Source organism: Aulonocara stuartgranti, assembly GCF_965226115.1.
Source record: "Aulonocara stuartgranti genome assembly, chromosome: 9".
In the NCBI taxonomy this organism is placed as follows: Eukaryota; Metazoa; Chordata; class Actinopteri; order Cichliformes; family Cichlidae; genus Aulonocara; species Aulonocara stuartgranti.
Genome location: NC_138960.1, coordinates 15638444 through 15663244, shown reverse-complemented (window position 1 = coordinate 15663244; position 24801 = coordinate 15638444). Strand labels below are relative to the sequence as shown.

Sequence of the window (24801 nt, the reverse complement as noted above, 5' to 3'; positions counted from 1 at the left end):
CGCCATGTTAAAAGGTCTAACTTTATATATGCTTTTTACAAAGCATGCTTACATTCTAGTATACCTTATAGTTTTGGTCTCAAATGGCTTTTTTAAACAAGTGCATGCAGGATGGATTTTCTTTTATAACTCATCCATTTGGATGAGTTATAAAAGTTTAAAATTACAGCAGTGGTCACTTTCCTTGACATGCAGATGCTACCACAGGTAAGGCTTAACCTTAGTTAATTTAAGTCACTGGTCTGAGCCACTGGATCACTGTTTGGTATTAATGGCCTTTAAAGCGGTTATCAAACAGAGAGCGATGGTTGAAGTGCTGTTAATTATCTTCCAGGAATTCTGTGCTCCAATTTTAGTTGGCAATTTATCGGTATTTCCCCTGGTACTAATTAGCAGATATCTCCGTGTATGTGACAAACCCGGGACAGTCTGTTTGCAGCTTGATAACCAAGTTTGCTAGCATTGACCTGATGATATCCGCACTTCTGTTGTGTTTTCTTAACCCTCTGGGCTTGTTCAAAATCACTACCCCTTTCAACTTGTTCGTGGCCAAAAGTGGCCACCAAAAGATTAGGTCTATGTAATTTTTATTATTTTTATGTTTTTTTGCCATTTTTTCTGCATAAAACTTTTAACTTCAATTCTTTTCATAAATATAAAATAGTTATTACTTTTTAAATTTTTAACCCTTTAAACACCAGTTTGTTTGTCCACTTTTAAAACACGTCTTAAAACTCATTTTTACTCTTTGGCTTATGACACAGTCTGACCCTGATTTTATTGTTTTAATCTAATGTGCTGATTTTATTGTTTTAAATGTTTTTATATATATATATATATTACTTATATTATTATTACTATTTTTCTCATTTTTTTAACATGCTCAATGTATCATGTTTGGCATGTCAAGTGTACAGCACTTTGTGTTCAGCTCGTGGCTGATCTGAAAGCGCTATATAAATAAATTTCTTGCTTGCTTGTCCACTGCACTAGCTGGAAGACAACATCAAATCTCGCAATTTTATATAATTGCATTGCTACTGAAATTTCTTGTATTATTAATAGTAGAGTCTGGGGCATGTAATTGATTCACATCAACATTGATTATAATGCATTGTTATATTTGTGCAGGGAGAGCAAAAACATAAAAACTCCCTCTCAGCTTATTCGTGGCCAAAAATGGCCACCCCCTGTTTACGTTTACAAAATGCTATAAAATTCATATATATTAAGAAAAATTCCCACTTATTTGTTCAATGACTTGCTGTTCAGTGCTGTTCAATGGGGGGGGGTGGGGGGGTGGGGGGGTGAATGGTCAAAAACAAAAATCACACATGGTATGTTAGTGGCCAGAAAGGCCATTTAATGACCAAATAACCACTGAAATGACCAATGAAATGATCAAAATGTATATTCCAGTGTGTGCTTCTGTGTGCATCCTCATTAGCAGCAAGATGTGCTAACCACAGTAGAGTGGTTTTTGTAGGCACACTTTCTACACCTGGTGCGAGGGGCTGCTGTTCCAATCCTGGAGGTGCTCCTTTTGCACCTGTATCTCATTTTGTTGGTGGGGTGTGGGTTCAGAGTACTGTATCTTGAGATCAATGGCAGAAGTGGCTGAGAATTAAGGAGAAGGGTGTCTTGCAGTTGTTGAGGTCACCAGCATGTGTCCCAGCTCTCCCAGGATCACTCTTCATTTGTAGATTGTAGAGGACTCCCCCACTTCAGTGAAGTTGTTTCTGGCGGGACAAAGGCATCATCATCACCTCTGCCAAGGTGCCCGAAGGAAAGACGTTGTCCTCAGAGCTCCTCCGTCAGTTGGAGTCTGAACCCCATGCCTTTTTTTACTTCCTGATAACTTCCAGTGTTGTCATCCAACATGCTATGTATTGCTTTATTCTGGTGTAGGCTTTATCTCCACTTCATCTACAATCCTCCAATCCTCACACCTTGGCCTCCCGTGCAGGTTTGTAAGGGTGCACAGCAGCTAAAAGATCTCCTTTGTTATAACAAAGTCAAAAGTAGATCTCAGGCTGCTAATGCAGGAAACTGCATACAGGGTGAGCCCTGGTTTGACACCAGTGGGTACTGGATTGTAGAGCAGTCTCTCTTCAGTGGTGGGACCCACATGGTTTTCCTTTCATGAGGGATCCACTCAGTCACCGGCTCCTCGGTCTCAGAAAATGCTCCTATGTTCTTTTCCATCAGCTGCTCGGCCTCCACCTCCATGCCCCCCAACCCCAATCCTCCCCCAAAGAAGAGGATTCAGGCACTGGCTAGTACTCATCATCAGTGGTGATGCAGTCAGCCTCTTTGGAGATTGTCCCCTCATCTTCTGGAGAGGAGGTTTCTTCATCTTGGGCAGATGTATTTTCTTCAAGGACAGATGACTGCTGCTGTCCTTGCTCTCTGACCAGATCATACAGACAGTGCTTGAAGCAGTGATGACCTTCTTGCCATATAGCCAGAATAAATGATCTGGAAGCTGTTAGGCTTACTTACAGCAGTAGCTCTGTCTGCACCTGCATAAACTCCAGGACACGTTTACAAACAGTGTTTGTTGTTGTTTGAGCTCCAGCTGCAGGTTTGAACTCTGCAAAATGTCCTGTGATTGGGTTTTTTTTTTGTTTTTGTTTCTAGAGTTTATATTTTTGGTATGGTATCTTTTTATGAAAAATACAAGAGTAAAAGTGCTTTTAACATGTGCTTCAAAGCTGAGTTTGACTGGGAACCTCAAAGCTCAATAGCCTGCATCCACAGAAATGCACTGCAGCCTATATAATGTTTGATGCGTCATTATTTATTCCAGTCTATCTTGCAAATACATGTTTGTGCTGCAATGTCATGCACAAACATAAACTATTAGATCCTTAAGATCAAACCTATGTCAAAATTGTTTCATTATTTTGGTCCATTGGAGTGTGGTAGGCCATCGAAAGCCGCTACTAGAAACTCGGAATATTACATGAAATCGCTTGCTTGGCCAAAAATGGGTAAATGATGTAATTTGATAAAAAAAAACACTAAAAACTATAACTTTCATGTGTTGACTTTAGAATGAAAGCAATTTTACCTAAATCGCATGATATAGTACTGTCAGTAACAAGGAATCAACAAAGGTGGTTATAATGGGTTTCAATTGGCCAAAAATGGCCACGATAGAGTCAAGAGGAACAATTTGGTGTATAGTGAATATTATTGATATTATTAAGGAGCTGATGTTGAAAATGAAAAAATCTGACAAAAATACACACCTTTGTGAAGTTTCATTCCATTTGCATTAACAGAACAAAAATGAAGTAGCCACAAATGGCCAGGATAGAACCCAGAGGGTTAATTAAATGTTCACATCTGTTTTCTTTTGGTTGGTAGTAAAAAATAAGCAAAAACTCAGAACTTCACTAACAGGTGACTGCATGCAGTAATTTCTAACTAAATGCAGTTACTGTTAAAATCTGTTAAAAAGGGTTTGGTTGATTAAAGCGATCCATGCTTACATCACTGATGCAGGCCCGTAAAGTTGTAAAATTTCAAATGTGTACTAATAAACATCAAACAGAGTTTTTCGGTCTAACAACAAAGCACATCGCAGATAATAATCTGCATAGGTTGCAATTCAGTGCTGTGATGTGTGAGACTGTGGGTCAGGCAAACTTTCTGCAAACTATTTCTATGAACCAAGTCGAAAGTAGCCCAACTTGACTCTTCTGGCAGCGCACTACAGACAACAAAAAACAGTCAGGGTGCTATTTAATTACGGCTGATAACTGTTGGTGGTATCCCACCCCCGGTGATTGCACACACAAATTAAATCACAATTCATAAATACTCCAACTCAGAGGGAACCCGCTCTGACTTTTAAGCCTTCCAAGTGAAGTGGCGGATTGTGCGTTGCTCGCTCAAGATATTTTTTGAAAGATAATTGCGAGTGTTCTTGAGCAGACGGCTTTAGAGGAGCCTGGTAAACAACTTGGCAACGTTGAACACTGTATCACACTCACTTTACCGCGAGCGGCAAATTGAAACAAGCCAAACTGCTACACAGCACTAATGCAGATTCGGGCGGCTGCATCTTTGTATTCAGCAGGGAGCAACATGAAAGATTGAAGTTTTTAATTGCTTTCTCCACATCACGGGACGATTATTGTTGTGTTCTTTACAAACGTGCCAGTGAGTACAGCTTGGCTCTACGACGCTGCCAGCAAGAGAGCGAAGGAGGGAAGCAAGGGGGCCTAACGATAACAGGAACTGGAGAGTGTTTCAGGGAGACCTCTAGGGGCCCATAGGGACCCCAGCCGCACTCGTCTAGTCCTCCAAAACAACAACCTTTTAACTCCAATTACAAACCTGAGGGGGCAAAAATGGGGTAGTAATGGCATCGAGACAAAATTACTCTTTTCCCCAGTGCCTGCTTAGAAAGGAGCAAAGTCATAACAGCAAGACAGAAAACAATAAGACTGTCTCCAACATGTTCTCCTGCCAGATCTGACACCTTACACCACTTTGACCTGCAGAGGAAGGTAATGAGTTGGAGGAGGTGGGGGAGGTTTACCTTGGCTAGCATGGCCAAATGCTGGTTCTGTACGATGGCCGTTCTGTAGGTGGCCAGGCCACCCTCCTCTAAACTGGGAAAAAGGTAGTACAGGTGAACACTGTGGAAAGAGAAATCAAACACAAAATAGTTCAAGTTAGCCTTTTTATGATTTTTCAAATCAGAATTTCTCATCCGAACATGTTAAAGGATAGAAAAATATGACCAAGTATAATCGAATAAAAGTTATTGCTCAGCCCAACAGACACGAGAATCAGTGATGAAGAAAAATAAGCCAATAACTGTCCAAAATAAGGATGACAAACATACAATCTACACGCCAAAAGCAGCCCACCAAAGATGGCTTTGCAAATGTGAAAACTGGGCATCGTTTTGGACTCTAGCTTGAGTTGCGAGTTGCTAAAAATACCAGAAAACCGTGTTAACGTGGTGTCTTTTAAGGATTCACTGTTACATGGGCCAAGTACGGGTGTTCGCTGGCTCTATTATTCAGTCCAGTCTCATAGCAAAATGTGAAATAGTCACAAAAGAGCAATCTATTTTTCCCCACTGACAACAATTGCCAATTTTTTCTGTGTCAGCGAGAGCACAAGTTTGTAATATTTGTGATATGCTTAGGTAGGAATTATTTTTTATTTCTTTTATTTATAACGATAAAGAAAAGAAAAAGCTTTAAAAGACTAAACTGTGATCTTTTCCTGAACCTAACTCAGAGGTTTCTAACGCCTAAACCTCACCAAGTCATTGTTAATGCCCGAGCTCAACCGAGCGCCATATGTTGAATGAATATTTAAAAATGATACAAATGATGTGTGAAAATCTGCGTATGACTCAAACTGGTGTGAGCAGTGAAATGACTCCACCATCAACCCCTCCTGTCTCAAAGTGGAAAATTTTCATTTATGAACATGGACGAGAATCGGTACATAGAAGGGTGGACACAGAAATAACTGCCTGTTGGCGAATGACATGACATTTACAGCTGGTAGTGGCTAGTGTTTGTCAGTTATTTCATTAGGTCTACATTAGAAAGAAGGTTTGGTGAGGAAAAGCGGAATAAACAATGACATAATGACAAAATACAACAACCTATATTTTCAACTGGCCAAACTGGTATAGTCTGGTATGTCTAATTCCCTTTAAATGTCACGTTTTTGGATTTTCTTCCCTTTCTTTCTTGCCGATTCTTTTCTGAGCCAAATGTCTGAATCATCACGAGTTTTGCATATTTGTTACTGACAAAGAAATATGCATGGCTTGACACACCACCCCGAAGTGAAGCGGTTAAGTGAAGGAGCTGTGCCAACACATTTCTTTGACTGATGACAGCAGGCTGACTGAATTGCCTTTTCCCCCCCATAAAATATCTCAGGAAGTTCATCCATTATTTTGTAAATGAAGGATTTGATAAATGTGACATTTTCTGGATGTACTTTTTCAGACTAAAGTAGTGGATTTTTTTTAGCTTGTTATATAGGACTTGAGATCAAATTGGGCTGTTCTTGGCCCATGAACTAAAGAGAGTTTGACAGCCCTGGTCTGTCCAAAAAGTTTAATGCCATTTCACGCTGCCTCATCCTGCATTTTCAAAACTCTTCAAGACCGACTAATTAATTTTCCCGACATATCCAGCCTTTCCAGGTCTGCGCTGGAACCCAGAAAATGGCGGCGGACGCTTGAGTGGTTCCACAGCTGGGTTCCGCGCTAGCAGGTTCCATTTTCATTACGGTCCGGCGTCTCCCTAACTGCGGCGTGTCATTTGATTTCATTTGAATTAAAACAGGCAATTTAATTCAGTCATTTCTAATCAATGCAAAGAGAGGAAAGCAGGTGGCGTTCTGTTTTTCCAAATTCACGAGAGGTCCATTTGTCAGGGTATTGTGATCTTAGTGTGGAAACAAAACACTTAGAATTAATAAAACCCACTTAGTGTAATGGAAAATAATGAGACCAGAGACTCTTGGTTTGCTAGCCAAAGTGTCAGTCACACAACCCGACTGAGTGGACTCCACAGCAATTTTCAGGTAGGAAAACACGCTGTATTTATATCTCTGCTTATTAATAGCCTCCACCAACTGTGGCACTTTCCAGACACCAACTGTGAAGCTCATCTGCAGTCTGTTCCTCGTGTGCTTTTCTTTACGTGTGCTGCTGTACTTTCTGGCCCAAAAATAAAGAAACCAAATCAATGCGCCCAGCCGTGCCTCGGTGTTTCTTAACACAACTACAAACATGACTTCACAAGCATTTATTTTTAATAATTTTTACTCATTTAAACACCTGGACTTAAAAAAGTCCTTCTGATGAAATATTTACTTACAAATATTGCACGTGGCCTTATTTTCTTTACATCAGCTGCTGACCCTTGTAAAAAAATAATCTCGCTGCTCCCCTCTACTCAACACTAACTCCCACCCAGCGTTTGGAGCTATTCAAATGTGCAAAATATTCTGTTGGCTGAACAGCAGAGACGCAGATAGCCTCCAAGGGCAGTGCATGCTGGAGGTGCACGAGGCAGTTGGCCGGATCTGCTGTAGCCATTTAACTGGACAAGAGGCTGATAAATAATTCAGAGGGCCAGAGCATAGGCCAAGCATGTCTCGTCAGACGCTAACAATCAAAGAAGAAGGCAAAAGAAGAGGAGGGGGGTGAGAAGGAGAGAAAGTGGCAAAACATGCCCGGAGATACCAAGAGAAACAGAGGCTAACCACCTTCTTTGTAACACAGTTCCTGGTGCATAAGGAGCTGAAGCGGTATCCTTTGTAACCCAGTGTCAGCTCCTATTAAGGTTTAATCCTGTTCCTGGATGTTATGGAAGTGTTAGCATTGAGGCTTACAAATGAAATTCTGGTAGGAGAAGTTATGCTGGTGGGCAAATGGAAATCTGATAAAAATCTATTCTCCCTTTTCTATGTGCATGTATGCGTGTGAAGGGTACACCTCGCGGAAAGAGAAAAGCCCTTTTCTTATATGTTACAGCATTTATGCTCGGAGACGGGGGAGGAGGATGTGGTGGAACAGTGGGAAAGTACAGTTAGTGGCACACTAACGGACTTCACCGCGATGGATTTCAAGTCAAATGATTGAAATGTGATTGAAGTGAAGACTTTCGGCCTGTCATTCAAGGGTTTTTACAAAAGTACCTCATTAACTGTTTATTAATTAGTGTATTTTCTGCACTATAAGGCAAACTACGAAGCCGCACCACCTGATGGATTGTCGGAGCATTAGGGCTGCCGTAGTCAGGAGCCTCACCGAGTAATCGGGGTCCCAAATTTCATCCTCTTCATGTCCCAAAGTCAAATGAACACTGCAGCATCACTGAAGAGTTAAAAACTGTCTAAATTCTTTCATCCTTAATAAAATGATCAGCGTTGCTCCTTTACCAGGAGTAAAAATTAAGTTTAACATCCAGGCATCCTTTAAAACAGAATTTATTAAACTTAACAGAGTTAGAAGTTAGCAGGAAGTTAGCTCGCCAGTTTCGCTAGTTACCTAAACATGATATAGCATGTTCTGACTGAGAGACTTCTGAAAAAAATAAAACGTACAGCTCTGCCATCACTTCCAACATAAATGAAGACAAGAAACTAAACAGCAGTGGCTTTTGTAGGGTTACTGAAGTTGGACTAGCTGGTATATAATGATGTGCTACGTGATCGCTAGTGACACAGCTATGTTAGCATAACATAAACAGTGAAGCTGCAGGATGAACGCTAACTTTTTTACACTCAAAAGTTAGCATGAGGGTTCCTGATGGTTATGGACTTCAGTCAGGAGCACAACTGAGATAATCCATCCACAATACGAGGTTAGTCATTAATATACTGCAACAACATGGGAATAGAGCAGCTGCGAGAGAATTCAACATTAATGAATAAATGGTACGGAAGTGGAGGAAGCAAGAAGAATGAGTTGAGTAAAGTTTGACTTATCTGACTGTTTTGCGCCTTATGGTCCGAAAAATACGGTATAGCCTTTTTTTATACATAGTTCCCAATTTTCAGAGATTCAATAGTAATTAGGCAAGTTGACATAATTTATACTATCATTAATATAAGGATAAGTACACTCTGGGTCATCATTTATCCCACTAGCACTAGTTCCACTCGCACCACATGCCCATGCCATAAAACTGTGATCGGCCTCGGATTATCCTCCTCACACCGGTACAAGTTAATTTTAGTCTCCTCTGTCCAAACAGCTTTTTTCAGAACAGTTTCTTGAGGGTAGCCAGTGGTTCATGCCATGCTGTAAACCCTTTCTATTTCTATGCATGGAGGCATCTCTTGATTGTAGACCTTGACACGAATACACCTGCCTCCTTGTGTTTCATTCCACATTTCAGACCGCATTGTTGATTTGGTCGCTCCTCAAGTTTTTATTACCTCTCCAACAGCCCGCCCACCCACCATAACGATGTCCTCCCTCCCTCGCTCTGACGTCCGTTTGGACCACACCTGGAATCAACCCCAGAACTTTTATCTGTTTAATCTGTCGTGAAATAATAAAGAGATGTTTTTCAATTATGTCCAATAACTTCTGAGCCTCTGAAAGCAGAGAACTATATATAAAAATGGGTGTACTTCCTAAACTGTTAATGAACCCCTTGAATCAAAGCTTAAAGTCTGCACTTCAATCACATCTTGATTGTTTGATTTCAAACACTGTGGCGGTGTGGAGAGGCAAATTGCCAAAACACACACAAAAATAGTGCCAGTGTCTAAAAACTATAGCTACTGATAATCTCTGCACTTTTCTCACGTTTCCTCTCAGAGGAGGAGGAAGTGGTGGAACACTGAGGAGGTAGGTGGGCTATCTCGCTAAGTAATGTATGAGATTAGTAGTAGCTATATATATATATATATATATATATATATATATATATATATATATATATATATATATAATGAGCAGTGTGTGCTGTGCTTAGGTAAGTGCCGGACAGCAGCGCCCGCACTCACCTGGCAGTCAATAACACAGTCAGCATTCCAGACAGCAATTCCAGACAGCTAATTGCAAGTTGTCATGGAGAATTTCAGCCTATTAAAATAGGTTGAGGGCGGCGTGAGAGGTAACGAGGAGGAGGAGGTGGTGGGAGGGGTGGGGTTTACATCCCAGTTCCAATTACCAGTAAATCACTGTCTTGAATGAGTTGAAAGTATGGAGAAGAGCGTGGCTGTGACAGACGAGGATAGATGTAGACAACGAGAAAGAGGGAGAAATGGAGTGAGAAGGTGAGAAAGGAAAAAAAAGACAAAGGCTGATAGTGTTCTCGTCGGCTTCAATTAGCGCAGGTGTCTATCAGAGGCTCGCAGGCGCTTTCTCACCTGGTGAGGAACTCGACAACAGCATCACCGAGGAACTCCAGTCTCTCGTTGTGATTGATCCTAGAGATGGGGAGGAGACGAAAGGAAAGGCGGAGATGTTAGGACATTAGAAGAGGTAGCAGGAGAGATGGACTTCTCACACATGCACGCACACTCTCTCACACACACACACACACACACGCACACACACACACACACCTGCTCACCTGCTAAATCCCTTGCTTTCACAGTTAAAGTTAATTTTCTTGTCAGCAGGCCTGCCGGGTATATTAATCACAAGAATCGTCCCTTTGATTGCTCCTGTGGTCAGTGATAGCATGAACAGATATGTGCCCGCAGGCAGCCTACCTGGAAGGGGAGGGGTCATCCTGTCCCAGACGAGACATGATGTTAATCAATGTGTTGATTCCTGCGAAAAAAAATTAAAAAATCCCCGGGATGGTAGGGTTAGAGTTGCCTGATAAAAACGACTGGTCATTTTTAGAGTAGGAAAACATTGAAATAAAGACCTTTTTTCCTCATGTACATGTGGTGGACCTTCCTGTCGCCATATTTGGGCTGGCGGATGCCGCAGTTGGACAGCGAGTTGCGGGCGTGGTCGGGATTCATGCCAAAGTTGAGGTGATGGCTGGGGTGAGTTAAGGCCAGCTGAAAGAGAGGAAACGTTCGTCGATTAACAAACGGGGATATTTTGAACACTTTGTATACCCACAGGAAGTTGCTGTCACACTTTGAAAATCTGACTGGGATGTTATCTGAAATACTTCTACGTAGTTTGTGTCAGGAGGTCCTCCGTTTTGGATAAAAAATACCTGTAGTGCGTCTGAATTTGGACAATTATGCATATTATTAGTTCCTTGTGACCATTTCAATGGTCTCACAGGGTGATGATCATTGTTTAATACAAAGACAAGTGTTGAGCAGTCTCTCCATTTCAGAGCTAAAATTTCCACACTCTGCATTTTGACCGTCACAAGGAATCCATGCAGTACTTCATGAAGTTGTACCCGATTGCGTGAATGCTCTTAGAAGCATGTTACAGTTTGGCATCTGTGAGTGTGCTTGGGTGCAAGTCACGTGAATTTCGTCACCAGACAACGATCGCAAGGCTCTGAGCGGGCATCGACAAGCCGGCTGCTTTTTAATGATCGCACAGATTTATCTGCAGAGGTGCCAGCCTACAACGCAGGACCTACGCAGGCACCTTTTAGTCGGACTTATCAAAGACTTAAACAAAGAGTAAAGTGACTGACTACTCATCCGTGGTGTCTCCAGCTGTCTGTGTCCACAACTAGAATATAATAGCCGCTTTACAATTCCCTCGTCTCTGAGTCTGCTAGGGTCCAAGTGACATAAATTTCATCATCAGACAGCAAGCGTGAGGCTCTGCCGTTTTTTTGTGACTGGCAGACTCGTCCACAGAGACTTTGCATTACAATACACCAACTACGCTGCGCCCATCAGACAGACTTCAAAGGAGAATAACAGGAATGACTGCTGACCTGAGGTCTACAGCTGTCTGTGTTAAAATAGCAAGTCTAAGTACGGTAGTAGCAATTTGAAACATATTTGTTTGATGTAAGCAGTGGTTCTGACTGTATAGAGCAGACAGACAGAACATGTGATGTCCATTCACTGGCTGTGATATGTCACCAGACTGTTACCTAAGCAATCCTCACATGCACGCTATCAGGCATCACACGGGGGAGCTGCTCGTTAAAGGCCATTTAATGTCTGATCTTTTGAGTCCTGTTTGGTCTGGAACAGTTTAGGCTGCAGTGCATGAGTAAAAACAGCTTTCTTTGCAACCAGGAAGGTCACCTATATATATGAGATGGAGTCTGCATTACTGCCGACTAAGGTAGTAATTTCTAAAAGGCCAAACGCTACAGTGGAAAGCGTTGAAGCACTGACCCATGCTGGCTGTTTAAACACAAGCCCTTGTGTGGCTACAACTTATATGCAGTAATCATTCAAGTACATATAGTTTCAATCAATCAAATAATAGAGAATGAGGCGTTGTTTCTTTTTTCTGCTTAAAATTAGATCCCGGCCAGCAGACACCAGCAGGTCATAAAAACAAATCAAGGCCAAAATCAAGATCAAACTTCCAAATAAACAGCTCTAACTAGGAAGACCGCGCTCAATACGCAATCGCATGGAAAAACAGTTTAAATGAGGGAGCCACACTCCATGAAGAGGATCTCAGACAAGCTGCCAGAGGCAAGCACCAGCAAAGAAAGGAGAGAGTCCCGTATTCGAGCACCTCACATCAATGCCCACACTGCGAGAACATTAACGGTTCCAGAATTGGCCTCTTCAGCCAATTAAAGACCTAAAATAAGAACTACCCAAGAGGCGCACCATACTTGAGTTGTGAGTGTGCACCGATTACAGTATTCATCTGCATCCAGTGGCAAACATCCACTTATTGCTAATAGAATCAATGAGGTTGGAGGAATTTGGATTTTAATTAAATATTTTGACAGATAGCTTATCAACTATTGTTAAAAAAAAATAGAAGATAAGAACTGAAAGAATTAAGGCAATATACTCTAAAAGACTCAAACACTGCAACGCAAAAGAACTCCATAGTTGGACTAATGCTTTTATTCGGTATTGTGATTATAATGGTTGATGCAACAGGTCAGAGCCATTCACTTAATCCTCATCCTCCGCTGCAGGCTATTATCCTGTCCTTTAACAAAATGGAGGAAACCATGAGCTCCAAACAACTCCATCTGAAAGCGTCTTTGATTCAGTGTCCCAGATGGCAAAATGGTGAATAAAGCTAAGGCCATTTGCCAAATACAGCAAATGGATCACAGTAACATTACCAAGACAACGAGTGTGAGGTCACCTTTTGGCTCGTCACCAAAGTGAGACAGAAAAAAACAGCAATTCTGCAAAGTAGTTTTGGATCAGAATACTTGGGCGGCTTTCAAATGAATCTGAGCAAATTGCACGTTTCTTCTCATTTCATTCCAACTTGATTGTTTAAGAAAGTTAAAATCTATTAAAAAAAAAACAAAAAAAAAAAAACACGCACAAACAGAACATCAAATATTTTTCATGACTCTTTTTCACAGCGCCAAACACTAAAATAAAAGCCACTAATTTTCCAAGGAGTTTAATTTACCTAACTTTTACAAAATATTCCAGTTGTAGTCAAATGCAAAGTTCCTGGTATATGCATTGCTCGAGTGTTTGGGCTGCTTAGGTCATGAGACTTTTTTTTCAGTGATGCTATTTGCATTCTTAATGCATTTGTTGCTATTTTGCATTAGTGACTATATATATTGACATCTGAGCTGCCACTTGGGAGCAGAATAAAGGAATACGGGAAAAACAATTGACCTCCAGGTCAGTGTAGAACCGCCAAAAGCTGCAGTTCCTCTAGTGGCCTCTTGAGGTTGGTTCCAAAAGTCAGTCAATCCCAAAAGACTCCCAAGTTAAAAGTCCAACTTTACAGGATCTCTATTAATCATATCGTCTGGCATACCAGCTGTATGGTTTATGACAGGGGTCGGCAACCTTGGGCACGCGTGCCACAGCCGGCATGCGAAGGGTTAACTGATGGCACGACACGCAGTGAATTAATCTAAGAAGGTGCATTAAAAAAAAATAAAAAAATAAAAAATGGCCGGGCCAGAGGTGCACAGTGCAAATTAGCTCACATAGACACATTAGTTGTGCCACTTCTTAATGACGGTATCTTAGCTAACAACCCAAACTACCAGATTCAACTTGTAATTGGCTAAAAATAACTTAGCCTACCGGTGAGAGGGACGTTGCTAGCTGGCAGTTTTAAAATGCAAGCGATGTTGAAATTTCCACATTCCGACACTTCAAATACTTCAGGAGCTGTCCGCTCAGCGCAGCATCAGCACCACTGAAATAAACGGATACATCCGTAGACTTGAGACAGAACTCACAATGCGTTTTGTGGACTTTCAGGTTTATGGACCAATGTTTTCTTTTATGATCAAACCAGAAAGCTTTAATGAGCAGTTGGGTTTGCATTAAACTGGATGGACACAGAGGACATCGAAATGCAGCTGATAGAACTGAAAAGCTCGACACTATGGGGGTCAAAGTTTGGAGAACTACTAACGCAGCTGGAATCCACAGCTGTGCGTGTTCATGGAGCTGCATTTTCACCTGCTGGACATCACTACCTGACAAGTTTTCAGAACATTGCAGAGGCCTTATTGACAGTATTTGGCTCTACATATCTGTGTGAGCAGATTTTCTCTCACATGAGTCCTCAGGTAGCCGTCTGAATGCTGGACACTCGGAGACCTGTGTATCTGAGTGGGAGACCAGAGATCACATTAACATGTGTATCCCTGTATTAACAAATATGCCCTACTGGCCCAGTTTATTTTTCTTATCATTGTTGTGAGGAGACCATAAATAGCATTTGCATTTGCTGTTATGGAGTTCTTGTTATGAATAAAAAGTGTCTTTTTTGTTTCAAAATAGCTGATAGCTGCTAACATCTGCGAACAAATATACAGTGGCTTGCAAAAGTATTCGGCCCCCTTGAACTTTTCCACATTTTGTCACATTACAGCCACAAACATGAATCAATTTTATTGGAGTTACACGTGAAAGACCAACACAAAGTGGTGCACACGTGAGAAGTGGAACGAAAATCATACATGATTCCAAACATTTTTTACAAATAAATAACTGAAAAGTGGGGTGTGCGTAATTATTCGGCCCCCTTTGGTCTGAGTGCAGTCAGTTGCCCATAGACTGCCTGATGAGTGCTAATGACTCAACAGAGTGCACCTGTGTGTAATCTAATGTCAGTACAAATACAGCTGCTATGTGACGGCCTCAGAGGTTGTCTAAGAGAATATTGGGAGCAACAACACCATGAAGTCCAAAGAACACACCAGACAGGTCAGGGATAAAGTTATTGAGAAATTTAAAGCAGGCTTAGACTACAAAAAGATTTACCAAGCCTTGAACATCCCACCGAGCACTGTTCAAGCAATCATTCAGAAATGGAAGGAGTATGGCACAACAAAGACAAGGCCGTCCACCTAAACTCACAGGCCGAACAAGGAGAGCGCTGATCAGAAGAGCAGCCAAGAGGCCCATGGTGACCCTGGACGAGCTGCAGAGATCTACAGCTCAGGTGGGGGAATCTGTCCATAGGACAACTATTAGTCGTGCACTGCACAAAGTTGGCCTTTATGGAAGAGTGGCAAGAAGAAAGCCTGTTAACAGAAAACCATAAGAAGTCCCGTTTGCAGTTTGCCACAAGCCATGTGGGGGACACAGCAAACATGTGGAAGAAGGTGCTCTGGTCAGATGAGACCAAAATGGAACTTTTTGGCCAAAATGCAAAACGCTATGTGTGGCGGAAAACTAACACTGCACATCACTCTGAACACACCATCCCCACTGTCAAATATGGTGGTGGCAGCATCATGCTCTGGGGGTGCTTCTCTTCAGCAGGGACAGGGAAGCTGGTCAGAGTTGATGGGAAGATGGATGGAGCCAAATACAGGACAATCTTGGAAGAAAACCTCTTGGAGTCTGCAAAAGACTTGAGACTGGGGCGGAGGTTCACCTTCCAGCAGGACAATGACCCTGAACATAAAGCCAGGGCAACAATGGAATGGTTTAAAACAAAACATATCCATGTGTTAGAATGTCCCAGTCAAAGTCCAGATCTAAATCCAATCGAGAATCTGTGGCAAGATCTGAAAACTGCTGCTCACAAACGCTGTCCATCTAATCTGACTGAGCTGGAGCTGCTTTGCAAAGAAGAGTGGGCAAATATTTCAGTCTCTAGATGTGCAAAGCTGGTAGAGACAGACCCTAAAAGACTGGCAGCTGTAACTGCAGCAAAAGGTGGTTCTACAAAGTATTGACTCAGGGGGCTGAATAGTTACGCACACCCCACTTTTCAGTTATTTATTTGTGAAAAATGTTTGGAATCATGTATGATTTTCGTTCCACGTCTCACATGTGCACCACTTTGTGTTGGTCTTTCACGTGGAATTCCAATAACATTGATTCATGTTTGTGGCTGTAATGTGACAAAATGTGGAAAAGTTCAAGGGGGGCGAATACTTTTGCAAGCCACTGTAATTCTATAAAGTTGTTCTATATAGTGTGTAACTGTTCATATAGAGCGTTATTAAATTTATTGCTAATGCAATCATATGGCACATTGACTTCTGAGGAAATTTTAGATGGCACTCATCATCAGAAAGGTTGCCTACCCCTGGTTTATGAAGTAGGTGAGAAGTCTTGAACAAAGCTCAAAGAAGTCCAGTCAGTTTCACAAACTTCACAAATAGGTCAAGTTTTGTTTTTTGTTGTTGTTTTTTTTAACTCATCCATTTGGATTTTAGGAGGACTTAAAGGTTAGGGAAATGGCCAATTTGACTCCCAGATGGACCGACCTTGGCAGATGCAGCCAGCAACTGTCTGCTAGGCCTCAACTCAGTTATCCCAAGTTAATGAACTATACCATTTGTATGCAGTTTGGAGCATTATATTTGAGCTGGTAAATAGTGTGGCTTGCGTTGTGGAACAGCCCATGTAAGAAGTTCTCCAAAGTTGTCAAATTTCTACTGTTAAGACCTCAATTTTCTTTATATACACTCTGCTTGCTCAAAAGAAAGTAGTAGTAGTATTCAAGAGCTACAATGTACAAACACTAACAAAAGCTGCCCTTTGGCATTCGTAAGTGCTTCTTGTGTCCTTCTTTGCTTTTTACTGTCTTATGTGTCTTTTCCACTTTGTTTGTAACCACAGATTTAAAAAGACAGACATCAAAGTCATAGATGAGATCAATTGCCATTCCTGTTTTAGGCTTCTACTAAAGTAGAATGATGTTTCCAGTTCATTGGAAATATGGATAAAATCCTACTGTATCCTAAAGGGCTCACATTTATTTAGAAGACAATGAATCAAGTTAGTTCTAAATAAAATAAATAATTGTTGTTTCCACAAAAAGAAAAAATTAAATTTCATTTATACAACATGAAATGAACAATTTCAATAAAGCTACTTTTGGTTTCTTCCTTATTCACAAGGTGCCGCCACAGCTCCACATGCTTGATTTGGCAGATTCTTTATGACAGCTAAAATCCAGGGGAATTTGTCTTCCCCAGAAAAGAAGCAGCTGGTTTTGGCCATCTATCACCTCTACTGGATGGCTGCAAATGCATGAAATCCAAACGGTGCACACCATAAAGTGGCCCGGGTTGCTGTGAAAACTATTGTACTGCAATCAAGAGTTCTCAAAATAATAAAACATTGAACTGTATCTGGACCATTTCTGTTAAAAAACATAATGAAAATTGAGGAAGATGGTTCAACATTTCTGGGCTAGAGCTCCACAGGACTCCATTTATTCTAGACTCTCTCTTTAGTATTTATAAATTCTTTGCAGACAACAACGCAATACCACAAATACGCTTTTACAAAGGGCAAGTGCAGCGCACAGTGAGCAGGAAAAGCCAAACTGACAGCATTTAGACATCAACAACATGACCAAAACCTCCCGAGGCCTGGTGTAAAATCTCCACAGAGTCTGATTTCCATTTACTATCCTGGACTTAGACTGACTAATTGACTAATTACCAACTGTAACACCAGAAAAGCAGCCTAATAATGCTGGATGGAGGAGAAAGAGGGGAGGTAGCTCTACTTAGGTGAGCTGCTAAGAGAGAAAAAGGATTCCTCTTCTTTCTCACAGAGAAAGTTGTTTGCATGAAAATTAATGACTAAAACTTTCAAACCTGTAAAGAGAGCCAAAAGTGGGAATTTAAAGTAAAGCAACCCTGAAGGAAATGCATTAGTCGACATTCAGTTTTGTTTGAAAAAAAGGACAAAAACCGCTGTGCCTAGAAAGACTGCCGCAGCTGAACATCTCAAACTCGCTGAGGGAAGAAAAAGGGAAAAGATAGGGCTCAGTAGGATATGTCAAGCCTTTATCAATCTTACATTAGGAGAATGTTAATCTCAGCCCAGAAAAAATAAAAAGACTCCAACTACTCTTTCCCCTGGGCTTGCTTTTCAAAATGCTTGTCTCCTTTCAGCCAACTTCAAATCAATTTCAAGCTCCAATGAGATATATATGTAAAACGTTAACAGAGAGGTTTCAATATTTATAGTTGCTCAAGAGGCCTTCAGCTTTGTAGCCCTGAACACAGAAACGACAAATTCAACAGCATCTGTTATTTTTTTCTTCCCTGGTTAAAAGTAACAGCATTCTGAGGGAGGTGGGTAAAAAAAAAAAAGTCAGTTATTTGACATGACACAAACAGAAATCAAGCAATTCTCAGCACCGTGTTGACACTTTGATGAGAAAAAAATAAAAATATAAGTAAAAACAACCCACCACGTCTACATCCAATCTCACCTCCCCCATTGTGTGATGTCAAACACCAGTCAATGACTGCCTACTACACAGCCTGAACTACGGTGCTGGGCCCTCTAAAGAAAAAAAAGTATGAAACAAAATACACGAGTAAACACTGCAGATCCCTCACTGCTAAGAACAACAACCAACAGCAGTGATTCTGTGGACAGGATTGACGTCTGCAACTGTTCCTGTCAAGATAATGACTCCGTTAAGTATTGGAGTGATTCGGATTTAGCGATCGCTGCCTCGGCTGCTGCTCGACCGCCTTTGGCTAAACGGAAATAAACATCATCGCTCAGCTGAGAGCAGAGGACCTGACTGGAAAGGGTGCTGCTCGTGCACCCGCGTGCAGGGAAAACCGATGGGCCGATCTGCCTGCTTGGCAAACACAATGATGTAATTACTCTGTACAGCTTTATTTAAAATAGTGCATGGATAAAAACCAGGCTTTAAAGGTTAAAGAAAAAAACAGCGAAAAAAAAAGGGGTTGAGGATATAAAACAGAGTTACCATTACGTTGATGGATGTTCACGACACAAGTCAAAGCTTGAGCAAAGAGATTCTGTCCATCAGAAATCCTTAATACATAATCCAGTTTGTGGCGTTTTAAAGATTTGACAGCCATAACGAGGCAACAGCTTTGGTTGTATGCTTTGGATATTTGTGAAGAACAAAAGAGAATATTGGAGATCTGTTCTGAATGATGGCCGTTTAGCCACATGATGACAGCTTGGCTTTCAGTTCTTTGAGAATATAACCGCGCTCGTTATCACGTCCTTCACATAATGAAATACTTAGCGAATCGCCTTTCATTCATTTCTTATGGAAATATTGGTGAGAACAGGTTAACTCTTGTGTGGAAATAATCTTTTAGGAGGCACAGATGAATATTATAAAATAGGCACATTTGTTATGGAAATATCAAGAAGCGAGAGGAACACACGTTTCATAGTTTTCCCTCCTCCTACACACAATCACATCAAACCATTCTCCATCCAGTGTTTCCCCATCAGCGGCTGCTGAATGCTTCATGGAAAAGGTGTGCCTTCACTAACACTTAAAAACAGTCACACTTGACCCATGTCTGAGATCGCCAGGAAGGTTATTTCGGAGTTATGGTGCAATGGCGGCAAAAAGGAAAGTTGGACCGCCCCTTTTTGTACAAGCTTCGATTGCGGTGGGAGAGAAAGAGACGCAGCCCTTAAGGATCATGAAGGAGAATATGGATGCAGCATATCTATCACTTATGCAGGCGCAAAGCCATGCAGAGTCATGTGATTTTTGTCCCACTCAACAATGTGACTGAAGCATTCTGGGCTCGTTGTAAATTAGACTTGACTAACTGCACTGCATCACAATACTGATACAGTCTTTTACCAACATGCCATGAGGGTTTAATCTATAAAGATTTTGTCTCTGAACAACTTCGCTCACTAAGTAGAAGCTCATTAATTTCTAAAAATGTAGGATCAGGCTTGAACAGAGTTATGTTTGATTCGTTATTTTTGCAAGGGATTACAAAGACATAGACGCATGTTGAAACAGCTTAGGTTTTACTGATTTCTTTGATTTGGAAGCTCCCACAGACCCCGCGGCTCTTTGAGGACTTAGCCTTCAATTGGTGTTGTATTTAAATCTGTTTGTTAAGTAATTAATGCGTTTGATTCAATTAATTCCAATCTGGTTGTTGGTGTTACCCCCGTTTTCATCCTGCTGAGTGAGAACTCCAACGCTGGCATCTTCCTCGCCTCCATACAGCTGGCCAATCACAGAATGGAGTGGGAGTGAATATCGGATGGATTGTTAGAAAGGTACAGAAATGGTTCGATACAACCCTTCTCCAATTTAACCCCGGGCATGTGTGGGAGAAGGAGGTTTCCAGAGCGAGCCTTCCAACAAGCAGTTCTGATGAACCACAGCGGGGCACACCACATGGAGACTGCAAGAACTGTAAGAAATCCACTTGGGCTCCTTGTATTTTCTCAGACAACTTTATGAGAGGGGAGTGGGCAATATTAGGCAAGTTTAAGAGTTAACAGTTCTTTCAGTCTCTTCACTAATACATAATGCAAACTATATCCATTGCAAACCACCTTTGCACTGCAAGCGGTGCTCTCCATCACAGTGAATCGAAGAATGTAAACATCAGGCAGGCGCAGTAGTCTTCAAGATGAATCATTCGTACAATATATCTGTCTCGTGTTGTGGTAGTTGTATCAATCAGTCAAATCAGACAAACTAGAAATATAAAACTATAGCCTTAGGTACTGGTTCAGATTAAGCGGCTGAAAAATGAAGCAAACTGGCTATAGTTTTTCCCTCAAAGTGAGTCAATCGCAATCGACTCACGGTGTCTGAACGTACCCAGCTTCACAGCACAAATAAACACGTTTACAGCCAGTTTTTTTTTTTTAAAACAGAACAAAACAGATATTTTCTTACACAACAAGTCTGAGTGGGATGTATTTTAAATAACCCATTGACCTAGATAACTGAGTTAAGGGCGTGGTCACATTGATTGACAGGTGTCTTGACAAATGGAGCTGAAAGATATCTCTTAGGCCTCGTCCACTGCTCTGAGTAATTAAAATGGACCTCTTCCATGTGTGGGTGATTTTGATCCATTTCCAAGCATTTTTAAAGTTATTTGACTAATTTTATGGTTTGCTATTTGACACAAAGCATTTGAGTAGTGTGTACTTTGGTTCTGGTGAGTGAAAATCTAGTATTTTACTAGCCTGTTGGTTATATATACCTACATACATATATATGGATTGTCTGAGTAAAGATTTAGTTTGCCAAACTTTGGTATAGTCTGTCTAAAACATTTCTTTAAATTAATTCTTTAAAACAAAATAAAAATAAAATATCCCTAAAAATTGATTTGTTAAGGTTTCTGAAAAACCTAAAAATATTTATGCAGTCTTGAGATTCTTTTTCGGGCATTTCAACCATGAGAAACCCACAATCATGTGACCTGAATAGCTCTCACAGCGATGGGTTGGGGCAATATCTTACAGAGGTTTCACACTTTGGGTCCAGGTATGTTAACGACCCATTCCTTTATGTCACACCTTGGCTTTTGACTGCGATGACTCGCGTGATTAATTGTGGGTCAACGACCATCAGGACTACCTTCAAATGGGCCAACCCCCAGTAGGGATTAAATACCCGTACCTTTTCACCAATTTGAAATGAAGACGTCTTGGATGAGAGGTGAAACATCTTTACAACCTGATAGAAGTCTCCAGTTGCTTTTTTTTAAAGCACTCAAGACTACAATGTCTTGGATGACTGAAAACCTAAGCTTGAGTGTGAAATTCTAGTATGTATTTTATAACTTTGATTGCACTGAGCTAACCAAATCTGCTAGCTAGTTAGCTGAAAATGTAAGCACTCGGGACTTTCTAAAATGATCACACATTGGGCTCCAAAAGCAGCAAAAATGCTAAATTTTTACCTTCACAACAGTACTTCACAAAGAAATAGGTGATGTCAAGCTGACTACACCTATTCTCAAGCCTTAGCCAATAACAGCAATCAACCCTTTCAATTCCAATATTAAAAAACATCTGGTGCCAAACACCCAACCTGGCGGCCATATTGGATTGTCAGAATTAGGAAAGGTCTTGTACACATGGGTCCAATTCACGCTACATTTTAGCTACTGTTAACAGTTAGTTCCATATTGTAGTTCATGTGTTCAGCAACCACAAAAGTCCTGGCAATAAATAAATACTGTATCATTCTAATATCCAGCATACAGTACATAGCACTAGCAATATTTTATTTTATAAAATGAAAAACTCAGGTATTCAACCTGAAACAAAAGAAAACATTCAAAGCATGTGAAACGGTATTCCCCAACTGAATCAAATGGACACCTCAATCACATGGATGGTAATGTGTCGCCATGAAAACAAATAAAATACCCCAGTACACAGAGTCACAGTCGTATTCACAGGGGCACACAAACAAAAGCATGCAATATCAGAGGCAGGGCTGTGGACTTGTACAGTTAAATTATTGAGATGCTCTGTGATGCCTCTCATTCTGTCAGCATGGGTCAAAAGCAAGGAACGAGGATGAAGCAACAGGGGGCTGGGTGGGATTATGAGGGTCTGTTGGATGTGGGGATGCGGGAGCATGTGGCGACCATGAACACGTGTCTCTCCAACCCTGCCCCGCCCCTCCTAAGTTTTAAATGTTAAATGTTTAACGGGGAGGCTCTCAGAAGAGGAGCTTCAAAGGGCCCAGGCTCCACTGCAGTCGGGCGGGGGGGAAGTGCAGAGTGCAGAGGCTCCCGCTCTCAGGCTGGGTTTTTGTCAGTTGCCTCATGCCGGGATCACATTGCCTTTCTCTACTGCATAAGCAGGTATGTTGCTGCACAGAGAATCAAAAGATGTTTCATGGCTTCGCCGACTGAGTTTACTATGGTGAATGTACATCAGCAACATTTATTCTCCTTACAATTTGGATTTACAGATAAGCGTTCATTAAACATTATAGAGAATGAGCTGAAAACAAGCATCGATTGCACCCAGCTCTTCTCAGATGATAAGCCGCTTTCATCTCTTATGAAAAAAGGGAAATAAATTCTCATTCCTTTAACAGGAGTACAGCTCATTACTCTACATAGATGGAACAAGAAAAGCCATTCACAAATACATATTCAACTGCTCCAAACCCAGACAGACCACTGAAGTCTGGCTCCTCATTGGAGAAATACTCACTATAGCCTTCAACATGAGGATTTAAAGACTGTAGGCAAGTATATATGATGACCTGTGAGTCAGTCTAGTCTATATTTAAAGATCCTGAAAAGCATTTTCATGAAGCACTTCTGTTTTTGTTTCGAATTTGAAGTGTGAAATGTAATTAATATTTATAGTATTATTCCAGGGTTTTCTTCCCATGCTGGTGCTGTGCATAGAAATGAGCCTAATAAAGTGTGTTAAGTTGGTATAATTCTACATGTCAGGCTGGCTCAAGGACTTAAGGAGTGAAACAAATATGTAAAATTAATGAGATGAAATGCAGATAAAACAAAAATAACTATATTAATAATAATAATAATAATCACTGTCAGCCCAAAAACCAGGAAGTGGTGATACATTTGTTGATCCATATACAGTGCAACCACGTCATGCGCACGCTTTTCTTGGTGCGAAAAGAACAAACTCGCCAGTTTGAGATTATTTTTGTTTTATGCCACAAACCAAGCTGGTAGACCCAAATGAAGCAGTCAGGTGAAGGACACCTTGCACCTCTACATGAAGAAACAGGTGAGGATGAACAGATGCTTTTAAATTATCACCTCCAATGTGTGGTAGCGTCAGTTCACGGTAGAACCGCTGAGGGGGTCATTTTGATCCCTTGGCTTTTTTAAAAATCATGTAACCACATCTCATATTTCACAACTTTTCCTAAAGTAGGTGGTTTAATTTAAGTTTTTAGAAAGATAATATGTGATGTGGGGGATAAAAAGATAAAGAATTCATGATTACTTATACCTAGAATCACTGAGGACGTCATTTTGACGCCACAGAAAATGATGTAAAACAACAGATGTGGTATTGCTTAGCAACACAAATTTTAATATGACGCCTGCTGTAACGTGAGACACAGCTAGATAGCTGTGATTGATAAATAAATACATAGGGCACTGTAGTTAGGTAAAAGATGATTAATAACTGCAGGGCTGATGGGATGTTGGCCTGGGTCAGAGGGAAAAGTGTGGCGTACCGGGCGGGTTGCAGGCTGTCAGGGCAGTGGGGGAACCGTAGCTGAACTGAACAGAGTGTGGAGAACCAATCTGAGCAAATACAGAGTGAAATCCTGAGCAAATTAGCCAAATCTGATGGTTATAGGGCCTCAGGAGGAGAGCTGAGGGGCTAAAGTGCAGGCAGATTAGGATGGTCTGATAAACTTTAACATTAATAAATCTATTAAAACGTGTTTCTTATTCTATTTTAGTTGTTTTTTTCAGTATCTTTTTTAGGGCATCTAACTACGGAGCCCTGCAAGGGACATTGGAGAAAAAAAAAATAAAGATGAACTTTTGCGAGATCTTCGCAGGTCGCATTTGAAGGCCGAGTCGGTGTATCCTTCGTGGCCCAACTGTTACGGCCCTATCAGGGCCTCCTCCTGAAGGTGCTTGTGTGGGCGTGTCCTACAATCTCTTCTGCCTGAGGTGCCACCTTTCTCTTTTACACAGCTGACTCGCATCAGTAATTAAAAGTATTTAAGCCCAGGGAAAGGTGAGCTCTGGGCCAGAGTGCCATGTGTTTTTGCTGTTTGCAGCTAGTGAGCTGCCCTCTCTTTTTGACTTATGTTTTACTTTACTGACCAACGCTTGAGTTTTGTTTGTTTCCTTAAATGGTGATAGCAGCTTGTCCGTCTCTTTTAGTTGAACATTAATAGAAACTTTAATAAAATTCTTTAATTTAACCATTTTGACTCTTTTTTCTGACCCGGACACATTTTGTTATACTCCCCCACCCCCTCATCACCTAGACCCC

The 24801-nt window shown here is 41.1% G+C and overlaps 1 protein-coding gene across 5 annotated transcripts in view; it reads right to left on the bottom strand.

Annotated features, from left to right (window-relative positions):
- The window catches only part of drosha (drosha ribonuclease III), a 159577-nt gene that overhangs the window by 71277 nt on the left and 63499 nt on the right, over nt 1-24801 (bottom strand). For 4 of the 5 annotated variants that reach the window (XM_082546432.1, XM_082546431.1, XM_082546430.1 and 1 more), the window contains 5 exons: nt 10392-10530; nt 10231-10291; nt 10089-10139; nt 9883-9942; nt 4553-4652 (listed from right to left, as the gene is read on the bottom strand). In XM_082546432.1, coding sequence (XP_082402558.1) covers nt 4553-4652; nt 9883-9942; nt 10089-10139; nt 10231-10291; nt 10392-10530 — 411 coding nt within the window. The remainder of the gene's footprint in view (nt 1-4552; nt 4653-9882; nt 9943-10088; nt 10140-10230; nt 10292-10391; nt 10531-24801) is intronic. The other variant, XM_082546433.1, reaches the window with a different exon arrangement.